The sequence below is a fragment of the Cervus canadensis genome, chromosome 10, assembly GCF_019320065.1.
Source record: "Cervus canadensis isolate Bull #8, Minnesota chromosome 10, ASM1932006v1, whole genome shotgun sequence".
NCBI lineage: Eukaryota > Metazoa > Chordata > Mammalia > Artiodactyla > Cervidae > Cervus > Cervus canadensis.
The window spans coordinates 71,654,567-71,681,322 of NC_057395.1; the positions used below are offsets into that span (position 1 = coordinate 71,654,567).

Here is a 26,756-nt window from a genome sequence, read left to right on the forward strand (position 1 = left end):
CTATTTACAACAGTCAAGACATGGAAACCATCCAAGTGCTCGTCAACAGACAACTGGCTTAAGAAGATATGATATGTATATACACACACACACACAATGGAATATTACTCAGCTTTAAAAACAATGAAATATTGCCATTTGCAGCAAGGTGAATAGACCTAGAATATATTATACTTGGTGAAGAAGTCAGACAGAGAAAGACAAATACTATATGATATCACTTAAATGTGGAATCTAGAAAAATAACACAAATGAATGTATATGCAAAACTGAAATAGACTCACAGACACAGAAAACAAGTTATGGTTACCAAAGGGGAAGGGAAGGGAAGGAAGGGAGGGACAATTAGGAGTATGGGATCAACAAAGTACCATATATAAAACAGAAAAGCAACAAGGATTTACTGTATAGCATAGGGGACTATGGGCTTCCCTGCTGGTTCAGATGGTAAAGAATCCACCTGCAATGTGGGAGACCTGGGTTCGATCCCTGGATTGGGAAGATCCCCTGGAGGAGGGCATGGCAACCCACTCCAGTATTCTTGCCTGGAGAATCCACATGGACAGAGGAGCCTGGTGGGCTACAGTCCATGGGGTTGCAAAGAGCTGGACACAACTGAGCAACTAAGCGTGCACACACACATATAGGGGACTATGTATCTTGGAATAACCTATAGTAGAATAAAATCTGAAAAAACGAACTGAATCACTTTGGTGCACATTTGAAAGTAATACAACATTGTAAATCAATGATACTTCAGTTTTTTAAAAGTGGCTGCCACGTGTAGAACACACATACTAGCCTCCTTCCTTTTTTCCAACAGACTCGTCTGTGCAGTACCTTCCCCACTCCTCGTTCTACCTTCCTCTTAGAGCGGCCAGACAGGTGCTCTCTGTGGCTGCCAGACCCTCATTTGCTCTCCTCAGGTTCTAATGCCCCTCTCTAAAGGTGGGCTGGCTGATCGCTCAGAAGACCTACTGTCTTGATGCACACACTTTGGGGTCAGACATATGTAGGTTCAAGTTCCAGTCTTGTCTAGGTCGTTTCGGGCCAAGTCACTTAGCCTCACCGAGACTCAGGGTTCTTGTTTGTAAATGGAATCATCCACACTTGGCTTACCTGGCGGGCGAGGATCACAGGAGATAATAAATGTGGAGGATCACTGTAAGCTGTAAGCCGTTCCTCAAGCATGCAGAGAGATAGGCAAACAACACGGGCCACGGCTATTGGTTACTGCATGTCAGGAACTGTTCTAAGGCTAAACCAGCCCTAGATTCAATCTTCCTAACAATACTATAAAAAAGGATTCCAATCTCACAGCTGTTTAAACTGGGGCTCAGGGAGATTAAATCATTTGCCCGAGGTCACTCAACTAATAAGTTGTCGATGCCCCCTTGGTAACTGATCGGATACCATGTGTAAAACAGTGAGCTAGTGGGAACTGCTGTGTAGCACAGGTGCTCGCTGGTCACCTAGAGGGGTGGGGAATGGGAGGGAGGCCCAGGAGGGAGGGGCTATATGTACACAGAAGGCTGAGTCACTTCCTTATACAGCAGAAACTAACATAACATCGTACGGCAACTATATCCTCAATTAAAAAAAAAAAAAAAAAGAAGCAGCCCAAGTCTGAGTGTGTGAGTGGATTTGTTATCATCAGTGTTATGGGCTTAACTGCGTGCCCCTCAATTTCATATTGAAGCCCTAACCCCAGAACACTGACTGTATTTGGAGACTGGTCCTTTAAGGTGATTACATTAAAATGGGCCATTAGTGTGGGATGCGATTTTAACTGGTGTTGTCATAAGAACAGAAGATTAGGACACACAGTCAGACCCCAGGAATGCCTGGGTGTAGAAAAAGAACCGTATGAGTTCACAGCAAGAAGGTGGCCGTCTACAAGCCAAGGAGAGAGGCCTCAGTAGAAACAACTTGTGACACTTTGATCTTGGACTTCTAGCCTCCAGAACTGTAAGAAATAAATTTCTGTTGTCTAAGACCCCAGGTCTACGGTATTTTGTTATGGCAGTTTTAGCAGGTGAACACAGCTGGCATCGCTCAATTGTCGTGGGTGTGTCTTACCCTGACACTAGTCAGAAGGCTCAGCAGCAAGGACCCACATGCCATATTTCTATTTCTCTATCTTTCTGCATCCCAGACAGGATGTGCTCTGGAACTTCTACAAAGATGCTCAGGCCAGAAAACACAGACGTGGCCCCCAGATGGCCTTCTGGTTGTTTTAAATTGTCTTTGAATACCTCTAGATCAGAAAGATTTTTCCAAACTTTATTCTGACTGATATACACAGCAAGATAGACATTTAAATCATCATCCAATGAACACGTGAGATTCACAACTGAAGCACGTGGCTCCACCAAATAAGACTTGCCTTACTAAGAATGAGAAATGTTTTCTTTCCTAGTCCTATTTTCCATTTCTTTCCTATTTCCTATTCCACTCCATTAAAAAAAAAAAAACAAAACAACCACTAAACCAAGTTCATAAATTGCTGATGGGTCACAACCTACAAATTGAAAGACTGTGTCCTAGACAGGACTTGGACTTTACAGCTTGCCAACAGCCCACTGTCTTGGAGACGTGTAACACCTTGGCCCTACCCTTGTGTGCTTTGCCTGTTCAGGTTAGGAGAAAGGGACTGAGGTGTAAACTAGAGATGCCCAAATAGTGGCTCTGAGGGACCTCCCTGGTGGTCAAGTGGCTAAGACTCCACGCTCTCAATGCAGGGCGTCCGAGTGTGATTCCTGGTAAACTAGGGAACTAGATCCCACACGCTACAACTAAGAGTCCATGTGCTGCACTAGGACCCGGAGTGGCCAAAAAAATAAGTATTTTCAAAAACAAAGACAAACAAACAAAAACAAATGGCAGCTCAAAGAGAGTAGGCATGTGGCTCCTAAGGCATCCAGCCTGGGCCCTGCCGACCCCACGATGGGCAGGTATCGCTAGTTTCAGCGAACATCTTTTGTTGTTTTTTGTTTAGTTGCTGAGTCGTTTCTGACCCCATGGACTGTAACCTGTCAAGTTCCTCTGTCCATGAGATTTCCCAGGCAAGAGTACTGCAGTATATTACCATTTCCTTCTTCAAACCCATGTCTCCTGCATTGGCAGGTGGATTCTTTTCTGCTGAACTACCAAGGAAGCCCTAGGTGACCACTGCTGCTGCTGCTAAGTCGCTTCAGTCATGTCCGACTCTGTGCGACCCCCACAGATGGCAGCCCACCAGGCTCCCCCGTCCCTGGGATTCTCCAGGCAAGAATACTGGAGTGGGTTGCCATTTCCTTCTCCAATGCATGAAAGTGAAAAGTGAAAGTGAAGTCGCTCAGTCATGTCTGACTCTTAGGGACCCCACGGACTGCAGCCTACCAGGCTCCTCCGTCCATGGGATTTTCCAGGCAAGAGTACTGGAGTGGGATGCCATTGCCTTCTCCAAGGTGACCACTAGGATCTTCCTAAAAGTCAGGGGGCCAAAGATCTCTGGATCCTCAAAAGGCTTTCAGTCTATTAGCACTGCACTCCATGCTAAGCCCCTGGCCTCCAGAGGTGATGATGGTGATCATCATCATTACTACAGGCCAAACTTGCAAATACCTTTTCGCACAAAGCACGCATTCCGCTGTCACGGTAACTCTACCGGCGGCTACTGTTACCATCCCCATTTTACAGATAAAGAAGCTGAGGCTCAGAAAGGAACTTGCTCCAAGTCGCACCACAAATGGTGGTGCTCAGATCCACCAGAGTGCTCTGCTTTCTCCAGGTGAGGCCCTGCAGAGGGCACCCCCCTGCCCGCCCCTGGCCCCTCACCTGCAGGACTTTGCCCTGGGGACTCTCAGGAAACAGCAGCACCTGATTATACAGTGGGTCCAGCGACTTGCGAGCGACTTTGGTCTTCTTCTTGGCGATGCAGACGCCGTTCTCCAGCAGGTAGGCCTTGATGTAGGCGGCTAAGGACAGAGGTCAGCAGGGTGAGCGGCAGCCTGGGCCTCCAATGGTGGGCAGAGGGTGCAGCAGAGGGACCCACTGCTGCGGATCGGGGTGCCCCCAGGGAGTCCAGGGACGAGGCAACAGGGGTGGGGTGCAGTCAGGGCTGGCTGGGGTCTACACTACCCTCTTGAGGGGTCCTGCCCGCCTGCCCCTTTGCCCACCCTTTCCCTCTCTCAGTCCCTGGCCTGCCCACCCTTCCTGGGCTTACACACTCACGGCTGACCCACTCACTCCAATGTTTGCCGAACACTCAAGGCATTCCATGCACCCTACCAGGTGCTAGGGTAGAATCACAAATGGGAGAACCACAAAAAAAAAAAAACCAAAGATGGTCTCTGAACCTCCAGCTCAGTGAAGTCAAGGAGGTGGACAAGGTCAATGGACAATTTCAACTGGGTCTCCAGAATAAATTCTAAACCGCCAGTGACACAGGAGTCACTAGCTTTAAGGGGAGGGAGACCCCCAGTTGGACACCATCTTCTCTCCTCTGGACCTAGCTACACCGCAGGACATCCTCCCAGACCTCCACCCCCGCCTGGCAGACGGGAGGGCAGCCCCCACACCTGGCAGTGTCTTGGAGCCTGGCTTGGCCGTCAGACCCCGAGCCTGGATGATGTCCACTTCCAGCTGACCGTTCCGCTCCTGCAAGCCGATCTCCACGTCCCCTGCAACAGGCCCCGAGAGCTGAGACTGGGAAGCGGCTTGGAAACTCCATCAAGGACTCAGCTCCTCCTCTCTGTTGAGGATGCAATTCCCTTCCCCTGCTCCCAGCCACAAACCAACCAGAACCAACCCCCACGCCGAGCGCCCGGGCTCTGCAGAGCGCCTGGCAGGTGCGACCTGGGCTCCAGGCCGAGTGCTCAGTGGATGTAACCCAGGCAGAGGAGAGACACGGGGCTTCTGGTGGGGACCCCCACCCCCTTTGGAACAGGTCTTGGGACACTCACCCATCGGCGTGGTGGCCAGGGTCTGGCGGCCCACAAACTGTGCCGGCCCCATGCTGCCCAGGAAGTCACTGAACTGGGCATCTGATGCCAGGCAAACTCCCCCATAGTTAAGGCTGCAAGAAAGAATGAGACAAAAACAGACGTTCCCGGGGGCCAACTGAGGACTCGGATGACTCAGGCAGTCAGCTCCAGAACCTCCCTAATTCCACAGCGATTCTGTCCACATCCATCTCCCAGTCTCAGGCAGGCCAGTGTCCTCTCGCTTCTTTCTTTCTACTTTAATGCCCCTAAAATCTCCGCTCTGACTCCAAAATTCTAGGGCTTAGTTTCTATGTCCTGTCTGACCTCTCCTTGCCAAGTCTCGGGTTCTTCTTCCATGAAATGGGTATGATGCCTCTCCAGGTAGGACTCTCAGGAGGTGATGCTTGTCCATGCCTGGCTCTATGGGTTAGGGCTGATACTCAGAGTGTGGTCCAGGGACCAGCAGCACTGCCCGGGAGCTAATTAGAAAGGAAATGGTGGTCCACTCCACTCCCCAGCTGGTGAATCAGAAACTGCCTTTTAACATGAGCCCCAGAGGACTTGTTTGCACTGGACAGTTAAAAAAAGTACACCAGTGGCTCAGCCTCAGAGGTCCACGCTTGTCCTTGCCGTGGGGCTGCCAGATATCTGCTCCCCTTCCTTTGGGAACCAGACTTTAAATCTCCTTTGGGGAGCCCCCTCCTCAAGACATTGATTCCCGTGGAGCAGAGCAGACCCAGCTTCAGAGGCCATTCCTTCCTTGGCCAGTGACTGGTTGAGAGTTGGGCGTCTCGCCCAAGCCCACAAGAATCGGCCCAGGAAGCTTTCTTTGAACTGTAGGAAGTGAGAGACTCTATTTTCTCACGAGATCTGCACCTGAGACAGAAGCCTGGAGCCTCTCACTGCTCTTGTTGCCACCGGCAGCCCATGAAGGAGGCCATCACACAGGCAGCACTGCATAAGCTCCTGGATCAAACTCTACCTGAAGCAAGAGATACTTCTTTTTCTTTCTGGTTATGTAAGTCAACAACAACTATTATTATATTATTTTGCTGAAGCCAATTTTAGCGTTTTCCTTCCCATCTCTGAAATGGGAACAATAACACTCCCGTCTCCTACATCTGATAAGTACTTAACGAGTTGTTGTTGTTCAGTCACTCAGTCACATCCGACTCTGCAACCCCATGGACTGCAGCACGCCAGGCTTCCCTGTCCTTCACCATCTCCCGCAGCTTGCTCAAACTCATGTCCATTGAGTCAGTGACACCATCCACCCATCTCATCCTCTGTCATCCTCTACTCCTCCCGCCTTCAATCTTTCCCAGCATCAGGGGCTTTTCCAATGAGTCAGCTGTCTGCATCAGGTGGGCAAAGTACTGGAGCTTCAGCTTCAGCATCAGTCTTTCTAGTGAATATTCAGGGTTGATTTCCTTTAGGATTGACTGGTTTGATCTCCCTGCTGTCGAAGGGACTCTCAAGAGTCTTCTCCAACACCACAGCTTGAAAGCATCAACTCTTTAGCACTCAGCCTTCTTTATGGTCCAACTCTCACATCCATACATGACTACTGGAAAAACTTAATGAGATCAGGCACTAAACACCAAGCTTGATGTACCTATTATCTTCAGAAGTAAAGCACTTGTAACCCATTTTCTCTTAGGAGCCTCGCCACAGCCAAAGGAGGTTGAGGTTTTTTTCATTTTTTGTTTTTTTTTAACCTTTATCAGTATTATGCATGTAAAGAGGCCAGTTCAGCCCAGTCTGAAGCCAGAATTCACAGGGCAAAGTCAGCACATGGGTACAACACCTTTAAGGCCAACCCCGGGTGACCTTCCACTTGGGCATGTTCCAAGCACCACAGTTAACTCTGAATAAGCACACTCTGTGCCAGGGTTCAAAGCAGCCTGTCCCAGGGTCTTTCAGGAGGAAGGGGCGACCACCTTGGGCTTCGACTGAGGGCACTGCATGCTTCGTTTCCTGCCCTAAGAGCAGTCCCCCACCCTGTCCCCAGCTTCCTTCCAGGGGAACCTGCTGGGCTGTCAGCCTTGAAGGAGCCAGAGGAGAACCCAAGGGGTATCTGGTTCCACCCCGAGGATGTTCCCTTCTGCTTCCGAACCACTCTGTCCACCTTTGCTCCAGTTCTCCAGAGAGAATGACTCATTTACGGTCTTCTATGGCTGTACCCAGCTCTTCACACCCTAGACATGCTCCCTGGTGTTTGAACCACAGCTGTCTGCCTTTATACCTCGCTGCTAAATCACAAATCCTCACAGTTGGCAAAAGATTCACTCTCCAGCTCTGCAAATAGCTCCAGGAAAAGTATCCTCTGACCCAATTTCACAGATTGGAAGACTGAGGCCTAGAGTGAGTAAGACAGCTGCCTGAGGGCTAGAAAATAGCAGTGCCTGCTGCTCTACCAGGCCACTGCCCAATTCACGGCACCCAAGAGTCTCTGCATCTTCACGTATAAAATTCCAAGCAAGCTGCAGGAACAAACAAGAGAAGACTCCATGCACAAAGAACTTACTATTCTGCTGGGCAAACAAATGTGCTGCCCCCAAAGAAACAACTAGAGGACGACTGTCTTCTTACGAGACCACCAGTCCCCTATCTGCTCACCTTGGGTTGTGAGCGCTCAGAGACCATCAGAAGAGAGGAATCACTGCAGACTGCAGTGGCCCAGAATGGACCAGGAGAGGAGAATTTGACCTGGGGGGCCGAAGGATACACAGGGCCCAGTAACAAGGCGAGAGGAAAGGAGGTCACTTCCCACACACTATCTGCTCTCCACACTGAGCAGAGTCATCAGCAGGGGGTCCTGAGGGCCTCAGGACGGTGACACCACAAGGGTGAGGGAGCCCAGTAAGGAGCAGGAGAAAGTACTTCTCTCCCAAGAGGGTGATGGAGACAAGGCAGGGGCAAGAGAGTCTAGTTCAGGACCTTGGAGAAGGTCAGTGTTGCAGGTTCATACAATGTCATAGAACACAGCAAAGGACAGAGTCTCAGGAAGAAAAAGAGGGAAACCAATTGTTGTGGGCCTTTGGATATTGAGGAGAAAAGGACTGTATTTAGCCACAGATGATTTATAATAGTGAAAACGGAAACTCTCTAAATATCTGAGAGCAGAGGAATCATAAACACTCATTGGATTATTTTAAAAAAAGAATAAAGGAGTTTGGCTAGGTGCAATGATCAGAACACCTGTGCTGAAGTTTGCATGAGCAAAAAATAAATGTTTGTATTAAGTCATTGTTATTAACTCATAGGTCATTGACTGAAGAGACTGGTTTGACTTAAACTAAGGCAGTACCTTGTCCCCTGATCAGAGCTGACAGATCCAGGGTCAGACAGCTGATCCAAATTCAGTGAAACAGAGAATCCTGAAGACCAACAGTCACAAGAACTGAGCCCTGTGAACGGCCTGCCCTCTTACAGAGCCCCAAGACTCTCACAGCGGATGACCTGGCCTTTCCTCCACACTGGTTTCTTTTCCAGCTCAGCCTCCTGAAGGTCAGGAGTCCATTCTGTGAGAAGGGTCTGGGCTCCTGAAGCCCAAGAAACGGCAGTGCCTCATGGGTTCTAAGGCACCGAAGGGGCCCACCTCCCAGGCAGAGCAAGGCCTTCTAGAGCCTCAAATTGGAAGTTTCCTCCAACATCGTCACTGTCTGCTCCTCAGTGTCTGGTGGGATTGTGAGCAGACAATAGGGAACTGGCAGGCCTGGTAATTAGCGGTAATTGTTTATAATATCTGGGCGGCTGCCTGATTTCCCATCCCAGGGTGCCTCGCTGGCTGCCAAGGAACCAGGCTGACGCCCCAGAAACCCTGAACGGGTTATCCCCTCCTCCACAGGGCTAGAGGGAGGAAGAATCAAGTGGTGGCAGGTCTCTGCTGGCCAGAGGACCAACTGCATCAGAGACCCCGCTCCAACTCGGGGGTCTTCCTGGGAGAAGGACAGAAGGCAGAAGATACAAAGTCAGGGCTGCTCTAACTCCTCGCTGGTCAAGTGCTTGCTGTGTGACGTCTGGCCAGCTGCTGGTGTCTCTGCCCTTGAATCTTATCTGCAGATGTGCCCACACCGACCGTGGGACTGGGTACAGCCCTTCCTTCCTTTGCTGGCTGCCTGCACTATACCAGTTTTCAATGATTTGAAAATCTCTACTCAGAGGCTCCATTTCCAATGGGAAAGAGCATGCTGAATTACTATTAAGTGCCACATACTTGCTACTACTGAGACCAGGCCTTCCAGAGTAGGAACTCAATACATGTTTTTTTATTTTATTTTTTTTAATTTTTGGCTCTTCTGGGTCTTCGTTGCTTTTACTGCCAAACCCTTGTGTGCTAAGTCGCTTCAGTCATGTCTGACTCTTTGTGACCTCATGGACTGTAGTCCACCAGGCTCCTCTGTCCGCGGGATTCCCCAATTAGGAACACTGGAATGAGTTGCCATGCCCTGCTCCAGGGGATCTTCCTGACCCAGGGATTGAACCCACATCTCCTGGGCTGGCCCGGAAGTGGGAAAGCCTACTGGTTGAGACTGAACTTTGGTATCATATAGACCTTGGATTCCAATGCTGTGCAACCTGGGGTAAGTTTGGTAACCTCTCTGAGCTGCATGTATAAAATCACCCAGCTAAGTTGTTGGAGAGAGTCAATAGGATACTGCAGGCAAGGTGCTTAGCAAATGTACACAGCATTGGCTGGATGAATAAAGGACTGGGAAGCTGTGACCAGCGGGTCTCTGCTGCCTGGCCTGGGAGAGCCTCTTCTCCTTCTCTGTGGTGTTTTCATGGTACTTTTGATTTCAAATCTAGTAGGAAGTGCAGTACCTGGGTGCCTGAGAAGAAGCACAGGTCATCTGGGGGTAGGGTGGGGGGGCGCGGCTACAGCAGCTGATTCTTCCAAGGGATGCATGTCACGCGGGCAGAGGTAGAGACCCGAAACGGGATTAAATCTCGTGTTCTGCTGGCCTTTTATTTTGTGTTAATGGTGAAATGAGATTTCCTGCCTCTCAAATCCTGTTAGTTTGGTTTGTGGGGCTGAAACCTATTGTCTTTTATTATTAACCTTTGAGCCGGGTTTGGCCCCTGGATTTTCGTGTTTTCCACGGTTAAAGAAATAATTGGGTTATTTGGGGGTTTGACGTCCACTCTGTTTTCCAGATGGATCGCCTGTCTCAACTCATCGGAAATTACAAGGTGGCCCAGCCCTCGTGATGAGCATGGGTTATGTGGTCCTGAAAGGTTCATGGGTTCTCTGTTCATCCATTCACTGCCTACCCCTACCTTTCCATCATCTATCCGTACCCCCTCCCACAGCCTGGCAGAGGGTGCAATACAGCCAGTTCTGCTGTAACATTAAATAGACATTCCTAAACACTACAGTGCAGGGCAAAGTCCTGCAGTCAAAATCACAGAGAGTATGGGGAAAATATGGTTAGGGGCACAACACCCCAAAAGTTTATCAACAATAAAAGAGATAATAAAAATAGTAGCACAGTCTTACACCTGTAAAATGGTTAAGAAATGCATAGATTGGGGTACAAGGGATACCTTTGCTGAAACTATCACAACACTGTTAATCGGCTATGTTGTTGTTCAGTCACGTCTGACTCTTTGCGACCCCATGGACTGCAGCACGCCAGGCTCCTCTGTCCTCCACTATCCCCTGGCGTTTACTCAGATTCATGTCCATTGAGTCGGTGACGCTATCTAACCATCCAATATAAAAAAAGAAGTCTTTTAAAAGTGAAATAAATGCGTAGATACTGCAATAAATATGGTGCTCTACCTTGAAGACAGTTTGACATTTGCTTGTGGAAATGAGTGTCAGCAGGTCTGCAGTGTGAGTTACTGCGAAGTGGTGATAGAGGGCTCTCCAAACAGACGGGTGGGAACTTGTAACACCCGGTGTAGGGCGTGGGGGGCTGAGGGAGCGGGCAGATGCGAGGGCTGTGTTTCGTGCAGTCCCCTACGGGTGTAGTTTCCTGAGTTCCCCTTTTGTTTCTCACGGATGAAATTACACCTGAGCAAAGGCAAAATTTATATTGTGCTCCAATTATTCCAGAATACTTGAATCATGCTGGAACAGATTTGCGTTTTCAAAACAAGCACTGTAGCAGAACTGACCGTGTGCCAGGATATACAGCATCAGCCAACCCTGACTCCAGCTTCTCAAGCTTTCAGGACATTCCCAAACCTGCCTCCTGCTCCCACCCGCCCTGGGCCACGAGAATATAGCTCCTGGGCATGAAGCCAAGGATTTGATTTATTTTTTATTGATCAAAAGCTTGCCATGGGCCGAGTGCTGACAGTACTAAGTTATCAATATTAACTCATTTAACAACTCTGTGCAAGCTAGGTACTTACTGTATGAATACCCATTTTCCAGAAGGGGAAACCAAGCCACAGAAATGTTAAGTAACCTGACCAAGATCACACGGCTGGTAAGTGGCTGATCTGGGATCTGAACCTGGGAGTTTGGTTCTGGAGTCTCAACCTGCTACACTGTCTCCATGTCCCGGGGGACCTCAGGCTTCCCCAGGACAGAGCACGGGAATCTGCAGTCTTGGCCCTGGGGTCAGGCAGGCCTGGATATGAGCCCCGATTCCCCCCACTCACTGGTCGAACAGACACAGCCTTTGCTGCTTAGACCCTGGGTCTGCTTTTCAGAGAAGCAGGAGTGAACAGTGGTAGCACACCCTTGGTGCGATTGTAAGGATTACGTGAGATAAACGCCTTAGAACCGATTCCGGTGTGGTCAAGTACTCAACCAATACCAGTGCTTATAAAACAGAAGCAAACAAATCCCCATCTCCTAGCCGCTGGCCACATCCGGTGCCGGTTTGTCCTTTGGGCATGATGTCTGCAAAACAACAGAAGGGGTGAAGGGGAAGGAGGTTCTGACCAACCACCTGAACTCCCGGGCCTTCGGTGATGAGGCAGACAGCCTTGACCGGAAGCCTCCCTGAGGCCGGTTGCAGCGGCCCTGCCGTCAGCTCACACTCTGCTCTCCAGGGCTGTGGGCACCGTGACCCGGACACCCAGGGAGCCGTGTGCCGATGACCCAAACGCCACAGGACCACAAGGGGTAGAGGAAAGGAGGAGGGCCTCCGGCAGCCAGTGTGGAGAGCTGTGGGTTTACAGGGCAGATGTACGATGCAGGAGGCTGCGGAGGGGCGGGAAAGAGAGGCATGTGTGTGCGTGTGCGTGTGAGTGCATGCGTGCATGCATATGTGGGTACACATCACTCATCCAGATTTGCAGCACCCACTGCGGGCCAGGCCCCGGACTGAACAGGCACCAGACTCAAGTGCCTGGACAGACAGACACGTGTAACAAGTACAGCAGAACTGCTGGGCACTGTGGTGGGGGAAGACCCGGCTGTGGAAGCTGCGGATGGAGGTAGAGGAGTGGCGGATTTCCCCTGCCCACTCCCAGGACGGACACTATCAATCAACCCCAACGCTCCCACCAAGCCTGGACTGGACTTCAGAACCCTTCTCAACACAGCACTTCAGGGAGCCATGATCAATTAGCTGGAGGTGGCACATGGGATAAAATTCATGTTCTTAGCTGAGATCTGGAAGAGGAATGAGTCAGGGGGCTAAGAGGGAGGAGGGGTAGGAAAGAGAGTGTCAGGGGGAGGGAGCAATGTATGCAAAGACCAGGAGGTGAGACGGAGGGCAGGGCAAGAGGTTCAGTGATGGAACTGGGGCACACAGCTTGGTGGGGGGAGGGGGAATCTGGCAGAATCCAGAGAAAATAAGTGCTGAGTGACAGACCACCCAGTTCGGACCACAAAGGAGACTTGCAGGTATCCAGACAAGAGTGATGATTGGCCTCATGGCTGGGGGAAAGGGGGGATGGATGGAGTCAAGGACAATTAGGAGTGAAATGGGAGAGCCCAGTCAAGAGTTGGATACGGAGTGACAGAGAGCGAGAGGCGTCTGGGAGAGCCTTCTGGTTTGGGCACCTGGAAGACAATGGTGCTGTGCATTCAGAAAAGGTACTAGATTCTGCTGTCATCCCCCATATCCTCTGACCCCCACCATGTCAGTGCTCACAGACTTCTAACTGTTGGCACCTGCATCCCTCTAGCTATGTTTCTCTGGCCCACAAGGAATTTCTCTGGTCTCCGGAGCCCTCATTTCCAGAGGAAGGGCAGGAGACTTAACCGTGAGCAGTTGTCAACCAGTAACCAGTAAAAGTGGAAGTATAAATACCCCAGCTCCCTGGCCTCCCAGGGAGTGACTCTCAGGCACCTGTGTCAGGCTGGTTCTGAGACCCCATCAAGGTTAAGCTCTGGATACACACAGTGGCAGCTGGCTTCTCAACACACATGTTACTGGATGCCTCCCTTGCCCTGTCTCTCTTATGGGTTCCTCCACCATGTTTTCCAGAACCACCTTCCAAGTGAAATGCTTGCACTCAAATCCATGTCTTGCGTCTGGTTTTGGGAAATCCAAACTGAAGCAGATGGTCACCAAGGAGTATCTCAGGATGGATGAAGGGTCTGGGGAGGTACCGTTCTCCTGGCCCTTCCTCAGGAGTATTGAGTCCTTGCCCTTTATCTGGGGAGATGCTCAGAGAGGTGGGGAGTGGGAGCTTGGCTGGTTGCCCAACTCATAGCTGTTCCCTTCCATCCTTAACATGCAGAACCAACTTTTCCATCAGGCAGAAAGGGGCACTGGAAAGGAAAACCATTCCCCAGTCCCCAAGGATAAACCATGACTGGTCCACCATGCTGAAGTCTGCAGAGGGTAAAAGATGGAGAGACCACTGAGCCACCAAACCATGCTGGAAGCATCCACCTCTGGAAATCCTGATAGACACAGCCATTAAATGAGGGAGGGAGTCGAGTAGAATGGTTAAGGGCAGACTCCAAATGCTAGATTTGAATCCCCAAAATTGATGTCACTCACTGGCTGTATGAAACTGTTAGTTGCTCAGTCATGTCTGACTCTTTGCAACCCCACAGACTGTAGCCCACCAGGCTCCTCCATCCATGGAATTCTTCAGGCAAGAATACTAGAGTGGGCTGCCATGCCCTCCTCCAGGGGATCTTTCTAACCCTGGGATCGAACCTGGGTCTCCTGCATTGCAGGCAGATTCTTTCCCGTCTGAGCCACCAGGGAAGCCACTCTGGCTATGTGACCTTGAGCAATTTAATTAACCTCTCTTGGCTTTCATTTCCTCATTTGTAACATGAGGATACTAACAGTTCCAGGGTTATCAGGTTACTGGGAGAATTAAATGAGTCAATAAATGTAAAAACAGTTAGCACAGTGTCTGCCCATAGCAAGTGCTCCTATAAAGTGTTCGCTCTAGAACATTATTACCCTTAAGCCAGAGCTTCTCAACCTTAACCCATGAAACACCTGGGGATCTTGTTAGAAGCCTGAGATGATGCATTTCTTTTTTTTTTTGGATGTGCCACACAGTAGGCGGGATCTTAGGATCTTAGTTCCTGCACCAGGAATGGAACCCCGCCCCCCTGCAGTGGAACTGTGGAGTCTTAACCACTCGACCGCCAGGGAAGTACCAAGAGATGCTATACTTCCAACAAGGTCCCAGGGGATGGTGCTGCTGCTGGGCTAAGAATCACACTTTGAGCAGCAAGGGCTCAACCCACTGTAACTGGTACTGTGTAAGCTGGAGCCCAAGGATCATCACTGGCAGAATGGCCCACTCCAATGTGCACCCCTTCCCCAGCCCTGAGTCCTAGTGAGGACACAGCATTTCCAAAGTTCTCTGCGCCTGTCCTTTGCAGCTCTCACTACACTACTAGTTGAGTGGTCGGTGGAAGGCAGGGTCTCCGAGGTGCTCAGTCCGACTGTCCAGCATACTGTAGGTGCTGAATGAAAACCCACATGGTAGCATCCCTGGGCCCACTTGCAGGAATACGCACGCCCCGAAGCGCCAGGGGCTGCAGGCTGGTGGGGGCTGCACAAAGGCACTGGCTCTCTGTAAGCCTCAGCTGGGCTGGCAGAAGCCCAGGGGGAGGACGGTCACACCCCCTCCTGTTTCACAGCCTGGCATCTGGGTCCTGCTAGTGCCCAAAATATCTCCAAAACAAAGAGGAGGCCAACTACCGCTCAGTGTCCCCACCTGTCCCCCCGTCCCTTCGACCTCCCTTCCTCAGCCAGGTGCGTGTTGGGGGTGGGTAGCAGCAGCTGGCTGGGCTCCACCAAGACCTAGTCCCTCTCAGGAGGGCAAGACTCTCCCCTCTGCGGGACAAAGGACCCTCAAATCCACCTGATCCTTCCTCAACTGTCTCAAGACACCCACCACAAACCTTTTAACCATCATAATAATCATCACAGGAGACTTCCCTGGTGGTCCAGTGGCTAAGACTCTGTGCTCCCAAAGCAGGGGGCGCAGGTTCCACCCTTGGTCAGGGGACTAGAACCCACATGCCACAACTAAAGATCCTGCATGCCTCGACAAGGACTTGGCACAGCCAAGTAAAGAAAGAAATTTTTTAAAAATCATAATCATTACCGCCAACATTTATTCCATGCTTACCTTGTGCTAAGCACATTCTAGACACAATTATAACAAGGAGCAAAATGCCCAAATAACAGTGGCTGAATTGACAAACAACGGTAATAGCTATAATAACAAAAATGCTTGCAATGTGCCAGCCACTGTTCTAAGTGCTTTGACATATGTTAGTTCATTGAATCCCCACAACAGCTCTATTAATGGTCTGTACTATTCTGGACCTCTTTCTATAGATGAAGAAACTGGGCTCAGAGAGGTAAAGTAACTTCCCCCAAAGTCACACAGCTCTGAAGAAGCAGAAATGAGGCCCAATCAGTACAGTCTGACTCCAGAGTCCTGACTTTAAACATGTTTGTAATATAATCTGACTCTGTGGGCCCTTAAAGCAGGTGACAGCAAACGACAAGAGCCACGTCCCAAGCATCTGTCACGTGCAGGCATCATTTTCTTTCTTCCTCACGACGCCCTCCTATGCTGCTCCCCGTGGACAAGTCCTGTGGCCTCTCTGAGCCTTCAGCTCCTCTTCTGGAAAACTGGAATGTAGGTTTGACCCCCTGCTGCTGTTCCCTGCACCATGATACCACCTCCTCAACCTGGTCCTCTGACCTGCCCATGAGGCTAACAGACGAGACGTGTCTCAGCCTCCTTAAAGCTTAAAGAGGACTAGGGACATGCCCAAGGCCACTGGGGGTCAGTGGCCAGGCCGGGACCAGGACCCAAATCTCCCAATCCCCTGAAACTCAGCAGGGACCCACTGCTACCCTGACGCCTAGACTGCCTCCCTCCAAGTTTCGCTGTCTTGCCGAGTTTCTCAGGTTAAAGCAAACATTTGTTCCCTTCATCCTCCTCTTCTCCCTCTGCCTTCCGCATGTCCTCCTCCTCTTCTCGCCCTCCGGAAAGTCTCCCTAGGAGGTGGGCGGACCAGCAGCATCTGCCAAGGCAAGGCCATTCAGAGAGACCGGAGATGCCCAGTTTAGGAGGGGCTGGGGGCGGGAAGGCTTTCAGGCGGCAGAGCCCCCAGCTGCAAGGCAGGGCAGAAACTGGAGGGTGGCTGCCTGTGGACGAGCCACTCAGCCAGAACCATCCAGTGGAACTTTCTGCGCTGATGGAAATGTCCAACGCCTGCACAGTCCAATACGGTGGATGCTGAACACAGGCTGCCACTGAGCACTTGAAATACGGCGAGAGCGACAGAGGAACAGAATATTTCATCTTCATTCACTTACACTTAAATAGTCACATGTGCCTGGGGTCTACCATACTGGACAGCAGGGAGCTTAACTTTTCCACGCCCCAGTCTTCTCGTGTGCTTGAGAAGGGTCATGATACCCCTGTCGTCCCTGGCTGAGGATGGCTGAGATAATGAAGCAATGGGGTACCATGATACAAGCCCCACTAAGAGTCTGGATGCCTGGGTTCCAGACCTATGAACGTGCTGTGTGATCCCGGCCAAGCCCCTCAACCTCACTGAGTGCCCTGGTCTGTACAATGAAGAAGTCACTGTGGACCACAGTTTCTTTGGCAGGGGGGTTTAGGGGAATCTGGGACCCCCCTACAGTTAAAATGAAATGTGTCTGTGTGACCATGCATGTGAGAATGAGTGTGTGTGGTGTGCGTGTGTTAGGGTGCACATCTGCGTATTTATCAGGGGAAAGCAGGCTCCAAGCTTTCCCCAAATTCTCAAAGTGAAAGTGCAATGTCAGTCGCTTCAGTTGTGTCCGACTCTTTGCGACCCCATGGACTGCAGCCCACCAGGCGCCTCTGTCCATCGGATTTTCCAGGCAAGAATACTAGAGTGGGTAGCCACTGCCTTCTCCAGGGGATCTTCCCCACCCAGGGATTCAACCTGGGTCTCCCGCATTGCAGGCAGATTCTTTACAGCCTGAGCCACCAGGGAAGCCCGACAGCGAGAGCCCCAGTCGAAACTGATCTTGTCCCAGGGAGTCTTTTAAAATTGGAACTCCCAAGCTCTGCCCTTATGGAGTCTGAGTCAGTGGCTTGGATTCAGGGTCCCAAGATCAGTATTTGTAACAAGTTCCTGGCAATTCTGATGTACAGCCGGGGGAGAGAAACAGGCGAGGAGCCAGCTGGACCTCATGTGCTATGACTTGATATGTGTGAAACTCCTTATCAGGCAGTAGTACATATTTTTAAAAACCAATTGGGATTTAAGGCAACTAAGAGAGTTAAAGAGGAAATAACCCCCATCCCAACAAAACCCCTCTCAATCCCCTTTCTTCATTAACCTCTGCTGTGGCAGCCACTGTGCCAGGCGTTTTATAAATATGAACCCATTTAACCCTCCTACCACCCCCTATGAGGTTGGTACTACTGTCTCCATGATATAGATGAGAAAACCGAGGCACAGAGAGGTGACTTGCCCAGGATCACACCGTCAGTGAGCAGTGGAGCTAGGGTTGAGACCCAGATAGTTGGGTACCAGATCCATGCCCCACTCACGCCTCCTCGGAGAATCGTTGGCTTTCATCACCTCCCTTCCGAGGCTGAGGATGACCCAGGAGCCCAGAGTGAGCACCCCTCCTGGCCTGAGGCTGACCCAGGGCTCCTAGAGGGCACTGCTCCGTCCCTCCCGCCCACCCCCACACCCAAGACGACCGTGGGCCCCACACTCACTTGCCCTCGGAGCCGTAGCTGTTCATGCTGTCCTCGATGGACTCGTGGCTGGCCTGGCGCAGGGTCCGGCTGGGCATCTCCACAGCCAGGCCAGTCTCCGTGCTCCTCTGGATGGCCCCCTTCAACCTCCGGCTGTCCCCTTCCGGGCAGAGTGGTCCAGAGAGACGGGGAGAGATACACGGGGTGGGAGAGAACAGAGAGACCAGTCCTCTGGTTAGTCTTTCAGAGGCTGGTGGCTGCCCAGCGTGGGTTTTCACGCCCCACCTGGTTCATCAACCTCCTCCAACCACCAGCCTCACCTGCACGCACCCTCCCAGGGGTAGCTTGCCCAAATACTCACCCATCAAACAGCATCACATGAGTTCTATTAACTGGCAGATTCATTTACATGTACTTTTTTAAAAAAAATTGAAGCATAGTTGATTTACAACATTGTATTAGTTTTAGGTATACAGCAACGTGATTCAGGTTTCTTTTTCTTTTTAAATTAAATTCCATTATAGGTTATTACAAGATATCAAATATAATTCCCTGTGAAGAAGTGAAGTGAAGTGAAAGTCGCTCGGTCGTGTCTGACTCTTCGCAACCCCATGGACTGCAGCCTGCCATGCTCCTCTGTCCATGGAATTATCCAGGCAATTCCACTGGAGTGGGTAGCTATTCCCTTCTCCAGGGGATCTTCCCGACCCAGAAATCGAACCCAGGTCTCCTGCATGGTAGGCGGATTCTTTACCAGCTGAACTACCAGGAAGTCCTATAATTAATTCCCTCTGTTGTACAGTACATCTTTGTTGCTTATCTATTTTATGTACAGTAGCTTGAATCTGTTAATCCCATACTCCCAATCTCTCCCTCTCTCCCCTTTGGTAATCACAAGTTTCTTTTCTATGTTTATGAATCTGTTTCTGCTTTGTATATAGATTCATTTGTATTATTTCTAGATTCCACATATAGGGTTTATCATATAGTATTTGTCTTTCTCTGTCTGACTTACTTCACTAAGTATAATATTCTCTAGGTTCATCCAACATGTACTGTTTCTTGAATTCATTTCTGCCCTGCAATCTTCTCCAAATTATTTCCCTCTTCCTTTTCAGCTACTATTTATCGAGCACCTACGATGTATCATATTCTCTGTCAAGCGCTTTTCGTGGATTTAAACCAGGGTTTCTCTACCTCAGCACAGTTGGCAAGGGGACACATTATTGTTTAGCGGTCAGGCTGTCCTGTGCACTGTGGGAGGTCTAACCCGTCTCCCTGGCCTCTGCCCATAAATGCTAGTCCTCCTTCCAGGTCAGTCGTGGCAGCCAAAAATGTCTTCAGACATGGCCAAACATCCCCTGGAGTGGGAACAAAAATCACCCTTGGTTGAGGATCACCCAATTAGATGACTGGCTCAAACCACACCGCCCCAGGTTTAAGTCCTGGGTCTCCTTCTCACTGACAGTGAGACTCTGGGCAAATTATTAACCTCCTTGTGCCTTCATTTCCTCCACTGTAAAATGGGAGAACAACGTGGTCCTCTGCCCTTCTTTTCAATTTTTTGGCTACACCATATGGCATGTAGGATCCTAGTTCCCTGACCAGGGATTGAACCCATGTCCCCTGCAGGGGAAGTATGAAATCCTAACCACTGGCCAGCCAAGGAAGTCCGATCCTCTGCCCTTCTATTCACTGCCTCTCACCATCCTCTCCCCATCCGGCAGCTCTCACTTTCGCTTCCACTGTGAGCAAACATCATCCTATCCAAGCTGTCCTTGATCCTCTCCTGGCCCGGCCTCTCTCCGCCCCGTGCCCTGCCGTGGTTTTCTTCCTGATGCTCACCACCTCTGATGTGTTCTACACCATCGGTTTACTGACTAGCTTCCTCCATACAGAAGGTAAACCCCGTGAGGACAGCGAATTTCACTGTGTCGAATGTTGAAGCCCCAGGGCCAAGAACGGAGTCTAGCTATTGGAAAGTGAAAGTGAAAGTCGCTTGTGTCCTACTCTTTGCGACTCCACAGATTATACAGTCCACAGAATTCTCCAGGCCAGAATACTGGAGTAGGTAGCCTTTCTCTTCTCCAGGGGAATCTTCCCAACCCAGGCAGCGAACCCAGGTCTCCTGCACTGTGCCCTGCAGACAGATTCTTTACCAGCTGAGCCACCAGGTAAGCCCAAGAAAACTGGAGTGGGTAGCCTATCCCTTCTCCAGTGGATCTTCCCAACCCAGGAATCAAACCAAGGTCTCCAACATTGCAGGCAGATTCTTTACCAACTGAGCTAGGAGGGAAGCGCCTAGCCTTTGAAGTGCTCAAGTAGCAACTGCTGGATGAACGGGTATCCGCCCTGAGAGTGGGGCTAATCCTCAGTCACCCAGGAAGCAGTTGCTCCTGCTTCCTCCATATTTAGCACCGAGGACATGGGGTTAAGGGGCTGGTCCATGCCCTAGGCCCAGAAGGTGGAAGTGGAGGCATGGGGGTGAGGATTTGACCCCAAAGGGGTCTCTTTGCTCCGTGCTCCACAGCCTGGTGATCAGGGCAAGCTTTACGTCCCCCACCACCCTGGAGGGTGTGGCTTCTAGGGGTGGAGGTGGACCTTTAGTGGGACCTTCCCTTCCTCCCCAGAGTCTGGGATGAGCTGATAGACCTCAGGGCCTTCAGCAGTGCTCGCAAATGGACCCACCCAAACCCCATCATCCTGCTGAGTAAGAGGATGGGGAGCTGGGTCTGTGTGAGGAGAGAGGGCGAGGCTGGGGCACCTCCTGCTGGACTTCTCCCTGTCTTCCTCCTCCCAACTCAGCGATGGTGCCCCCTTCCTCCCTGACCTGCAGGCAGACAGACATGTGCGTACACACACAGAGATATAGATGCTTTGTGTGTGCTTCTCAGAGGGTGTACCCACATGTTTCTCTCCTACACACATCTGCGTAATTCAGGCACACAGATGCCCACGTACTCAGAAAAGCACACACACACACGTGGAGGAATATACCTGCAAAGATGCAGTTTGTTAACCGACGTCTAAGTGTCCACATTTGTGTATTGCCATGGGTCTCGGCCCTGGAGGAGAGCATGGCAATTCACCCCAGCTTTCTCACCTGGAGAACCCCACGCACTGAGGAGCCTGGGGAACTGCAGCCTATAAGGTCGTGCAGAGTCGGACACAACTGAAGTGACTTAGCACGCACGCACCCCTGGGTCTCTGCACCCCTGCCATTCTGCTTCTGAGGCTCAATGGGCAGGTGTCTGGGCGTGTGCCCGGCACACACAGACGCATCACCGCAAGAAGTGTACACCAACCCACTCCAGAAAGCCCACCGGGAAACTGACACAGCGTGCGTGCGTGTGTGTCTGTGTGTCCGCGTGTGTCACTCTGCTGTTTCTTGTCCTTATGGGGGAAGGCGTGTCTCCCTCTGTCTGTTTCCTGTCATACCACCCCTTGCTCTTTCCCTCATTTGTATCTGAAGTCCCTCTCCCAATAGTTCTCTGTTTCTCTGTGTACAGCAGGGTCAGGGGCACAGAAAGATTCAGAAACACACACGTGTTCACACAGACTCACAGGCACAGAGGAACATCCCTCCACTCACACACACACACGCATGCACAGTCATGTCCAAGGACAACACCCTCCCTACACCGGGGTTACACCTACACACAAATCTCATCTCTGGGTCCTCTTGGGAAACCTTGACCTAAAACACGTAGCTAAGCTGTTATCCTAAGGAAGTTAAGGTTCAAACATCATTGCACAGGTGGGTTCCAGCACCACAATGGAAACACCATTCCCTCCAAGAAAACCGGTGATGAAAAGAGCAGATGCACAAAGATGAAGGCATGAAGTTCCGAGGGGATGGTTAACGGGGTCAGATGAGAGGTCTGTCGTCCATGGTTATCAGAAGGCTCCACTGAAGAGACCCCGAGTTTGAGTCCTGTACCCTCTGGGTTTCAGCTGTGAGGCTGCCCTCAAGCTGGCCACAGCGATGCATGAGTAAATGGAGTGTGGATGACCTATTTTTGGCGACCCACTCCTGCCTGCTGTACCCTGCGGGTTTGAAGTCCCTCCTCTCCCAACCTGTGCGGAGTGAATGTGTGTGTGTTTGTGTGTGTGTAGCTGGGGGTGGGGGAAGGCAGCAGGCAGAGGGTGTGTGTGGACGGCCAGAGTCCCATCAAACCCCAGCAGCAACTTTTCGGGTACCAACACGACTACGTGCTAAACACACACCTGATGAGGATGGAAGAGGGAACAAGAAGGAAGGGGTTCCTGCCTCCCTGGAACTCACAGTTCAGAGGTGGAGGTGGACATTAAACACAGGATCACATTGATTAATCGCAAGTATGTAAAGGGTTTCGCGGAGCAAGAAAAAGATGCAATGACAGCACTCACCGGGGAGGGTAATAGGAGGGAGACTAATGCAGGCGACTGATTACTTCATCGTTCGAATGACAGTCACTTCAGACCCGTCCCTTGGCCTCCGTGACGGTGGATTCTAGTAGACCCCTCCTGTGCCTCAGCATTGCCAGCACCCTATACATGAGACCCTGGCTACCCAATCCTTAGGTTTTCGTTCTCTTTAGAGGCTCTCCCTGGCTGATTTCATTCCCCTCCCCCATGAGCACCACCCTAAGCAAAGGAATCCTACGCCTCAATCTGCGGCCCTTAACTCTATCAAGAGCAATACTTTGGGGCTTCTGTGGTGGCTCAGTGGTAAAGAATCCGGCTGCCAGTGCAGGAGACCTGGGTTCGATGCCTGGTCTGGGAAGACCCCACAAGCAACCACAACTACTAAGCCTGTGCTCTAGGGCTCAGGAGCTATAACTACTGAAACCCACACGCCCCAGAGCCCATACTCTGCAACAAGAGAAGCCACCGTGGGACTTCTCTGGCGGTCCAGTGATTAAGACTCCAGGCTTCCAATGCAGGGGGGCACAGGTTCGACCCCTGGTGCAGAACTAAGATCCCACAAACTGCGTCACATGTCCCCCCAAAAAAGAAAATGAGAAGCTCAGACACCACAACTAGAGAGTAGCCCCTGCTTACTGAAACTAGAGAAAAGCCCTTGCAGCAACAAAGACCCAACACGGCCATAAATAAATAAAATTATATATCAAAAGAGAGCAATTCTTCCAACTGCATTTTGGACATCACTACCTCGATGATAACTGGCTCCCTGAATGCAACTTGACCCACCCCACTCCCCGCAAACAATTCTTTTTGACTTCTGTTCCCAATTTTCCCAGCCACCCAGACTCAGAACCCCCAAGGACATCTCTGACCTTTCCCCCTTTCTCATTAGATGCCAGGTTGTATCAAATCTTTGCCCTTAATATCTCTTAGCTCTCTCCTTTTCTGTCCATTTTCGCTGCCAACCACCCTAATTACCCCAAGTCTAAATTATTTTAACAACCTCCTAACTAGTCTCCCTGCTTCCAACCCACCCACTCAGCAAGTCATTAACAGATTAACAATCTTAAAATACCACTTCAGACCAAGAAATTCCCTTCCTAGTAATTCATAAATTCACAAACAGACAAGTACACCAAGCTATGCAAGAAGAGACTTCCCCACAGTATCATTTACACCAATGAAATGCTGGAATTAAAGGTCTGTCAATGGGAATGGCTTGACTAAACGGCACATCCCCACAATAAAACACTGCAAATGTTAGAAAGAATCATCAAGACCTACATCTACAGTGACATAGAAAGACTGCCTCAGCATACTGTGGAGTTAAAAAAGCATGCTGCAGGACGGTATGTAAAACAGAAGACCATTTTTGTAAAGCTATAGATAGTGTATGTAGCTTTATCCTTCTCTTTATGCATAGACACAGAAAAACCTGGGAGGATGTGACCCAAACTGTTAATGGGGAATAACGATAGGAAGAAAGATCGTTAGAGGGTATGTGAGAAGATTGTTTTTCTGGTAACTTTTTAAAAATTCATTAATCTTTGGCTGCACTGGGTCTTCCTTGCTGCATTTTCTCTAATCGCCAAGAGCAATGGCTACTCTGGTTGCAAGGCACGGGTTTCTCAATGCGGAAGCTTGTCTTTAGAATACAGGCTCTAGGGCATTCGGGCTTTAGTCGGCTTGGCTGTTCCGTGGCACATGGAACCTCCCTAGACCGGAGACTGAACCGTGTCCCCTGCATTGGCAGGCAGATTCTTTTTTTTTTTTTTTGGCAGGCAGATTCTTAACCACTGAACCACCAGGGCAGTCCTTTTGTGACTTTTTCATCTAAGTATATGATACAGACAGAAATGTGAACAAACCTTTAGTGTACAGCTTGATGGGTTTTCGCAAAGTAAACACCTGTGTAACCAGCAGCCAGATGAAGAAACAGCGTTGCCAGGACCCCTGAGGTCCACAGTGCCCAGTCTTCTAGGCTATATTGCTCCATGAGGGCAGCCACTATCCTGTTCTCAAACATCGGATATTAGTTTTGTCTGTTTTTAAACTTTATACACAGAGCATGGTCTTTGGGGGGGGGGGGGCGGGGCTGGCTTCTTCTGCTCAACATTATATTGACTATATGAGATGCACCCGCATTGTTGCACGTACCTGTAGACTGTTTATCATCACTGCTATACAGTCTTTCACTCTATGAATATTCTGTAGCACAACCTACTTATCCATTGTACTGTTGATAGGCATTTCATTTTTTTCCCCCAGGCTGGGGCTATTAGAAATAATCCTGCTGTGATTACTTTAGTGCATGGCCTTTGCTGAATATTTGTACCTATGTATCTCAGAAATATACCTAAGGGTGGAACTGCTGGGTCATAGGGCAAGCATCTCTTCAGCTTGCCAAATGATTTTCCAAAGGAGCTGTACCAATTTACACTCCAATCAGCCCAGTGGGGATATTTTATTTCTCTTTTGTAGGCTGTGGTATCTTTTCAAGGTTTTATAGTTAAATGTATGAATTCTAAAATGGAAATGGAGGTAAAATATAAATTTATAAATAAATCATAACCTCATGCCATGATCCTATTTAAAACATTAGAATGGCTCCCCACTGCCCCTCAAATGAGGTACCCCCTTCACACCCAGGTATTCACAACTCTCCATTACCTGATTCCCCTCCATCTGTCCTGGTTTCCTGTCCATCTCTGCACTCCAGCCCAGCTGAGCACCTCTTTGCTCCAGGTACATCCTCAATAGCTTCCTCAGCCCCATTCTCTCTCCTTTACTTTCCTGCCATCCTCATTTTCCCTATCAAAATTCTAACCATACTCCAGAGTTAAGCTTTAAATAATAGTTTATCAGGAACTCACCAAACTCTTAGGGCTGTTAGGAGGATTAAGTATAATAAGGTAATGTAATAAAATAATGGCATTTAATCCTCTGGACATCCTAGGTGGGCTGTGGCACACAGTAAGTACTCAAGAAGATGACTATTATTAACATTAGTATCACCAAAAAACTATTAGTATCACCACTGTGCCAGATGCTATGCCTAGTGTTTTACATAGGCATCTTCTCATTTTAATTCTCATAATAAGTTGTGAGATAACTACTATCCCATTTTAGAGGGTAAGAAAATGAGGATAAATAAGATTAAGTAACCGTCCCAAGGACACACACAGCTACCAAGGGCAGAACCGGAATTCAAGCCCATGTCTTTCTGACTCATGTTTTTAATGAACCACTAAACTCACTATGCTCTATCACAGAATTCAAATGCCATCTCTTCCACAAAACCTTCTCTGCTCAAGCTCTCTGAGTCCCAGGGGGCACTTCATCTTCACTCTTATTGGGTATCTATTCCACTGCACCTTGAAATACAGTCCTTGGTCAACCTACTTGATATCCTGTCTACTGTGTAAGCTCATTCCGCCTTCATTTCCCTTCAGAACCATGGACAGCACCCAGCATTGCCCATCCCACTAACAGTGTGTTTAATTGAATTGCTTTTATTTTTAGAACATCCTCAAGAAATGTGTAAATCCTCCAGTAAAGAAAACAAGTAAGTCTCATTCAGTTGTCCATACTGAGTATGAATGTGTTACTGTACCTCCTCTCAAAAGCAAGTATCCATGAAGAAACAAGATAAATTATTAGTTGACATTATTTCTGGCACTTACTCTTTAGCAGACACTGTTTATATATATATATATACACATGGTATTTTACATGTGTTGTGCTTAGTCGCTCAGTCGTGTCCAACTCTTTGCGACCCCATGGACGGGAGCCTACCAGGCTCCTCTGTCCTCAGGGATTCTCCAGGCAAAAATATTGGAGTGGGCTGCCATGCCCTCCTCCAGGGGATCTTCCCAACCCAGGGATGGAATCCAGGTCTCCCGCATTGCAGGCAGATTCTTTACCAAATGAACCACCAGGGAAGCCCTTATGTATGTTAAATTAATATAAATTATAATATACAAATTGTGCATGTGTGTGTATGCCAGGCCACTTCATTCATGGCTGACTCTTTGTGACCCCATGGACCACAGACTGCCAGACTCCTCTGTTCATGGGAGTCTCCAGGCAAGAACACTGGAGTATGTTGCCATTTCCTTCTCCAGGGGATCTTCCCGACCCAGGGATCAAACCTCTATCTCTTATGTCTCCTACACTGGCAGGCAAGATCTTTATCACTAGCACCACCTGGAAAGCCCAATATACAAATTATAAATTTATAAATATATATTTATTTACTTATATATG

At 49.6% G+C, this 26,756-nt stretch overlaps 1 protein-coding gene across 1 annotated transcript in view; it reads right to left on the reverse strand.

Annotated features, from left to right (window-relative positions):
- RIMS4 (regulating synaptic membrane exocytosis 4) overlaps positions 1-26,756 on the reverse strand; it is a 70,028-nt gene that overhangs the window by 5,765 nt on the left and 37,507 nt on the right. The window contains exons 2-5 of the mRNA XM_043480416.1: positions 18,105-18,243; positions 4,947-5,059; positions 4,563-4,664; positions 3,820-3,959 (exon numbers count right to left, since the gene is read on the reverse strand). Of these exons, the coding sequence (XP_043336351.1) occupies positions 3,820-3,959; positions 4,563-4,664; positions 4,947-5,059; positions 18,105-18,243 (494 nt within the window). The remainder of the gene's footprint in view (positions 1-3,819; positions 3,960-4,562; positions 4,665-4,946; positions 5,060-18,104; positions 18,244-26,756) is intronic.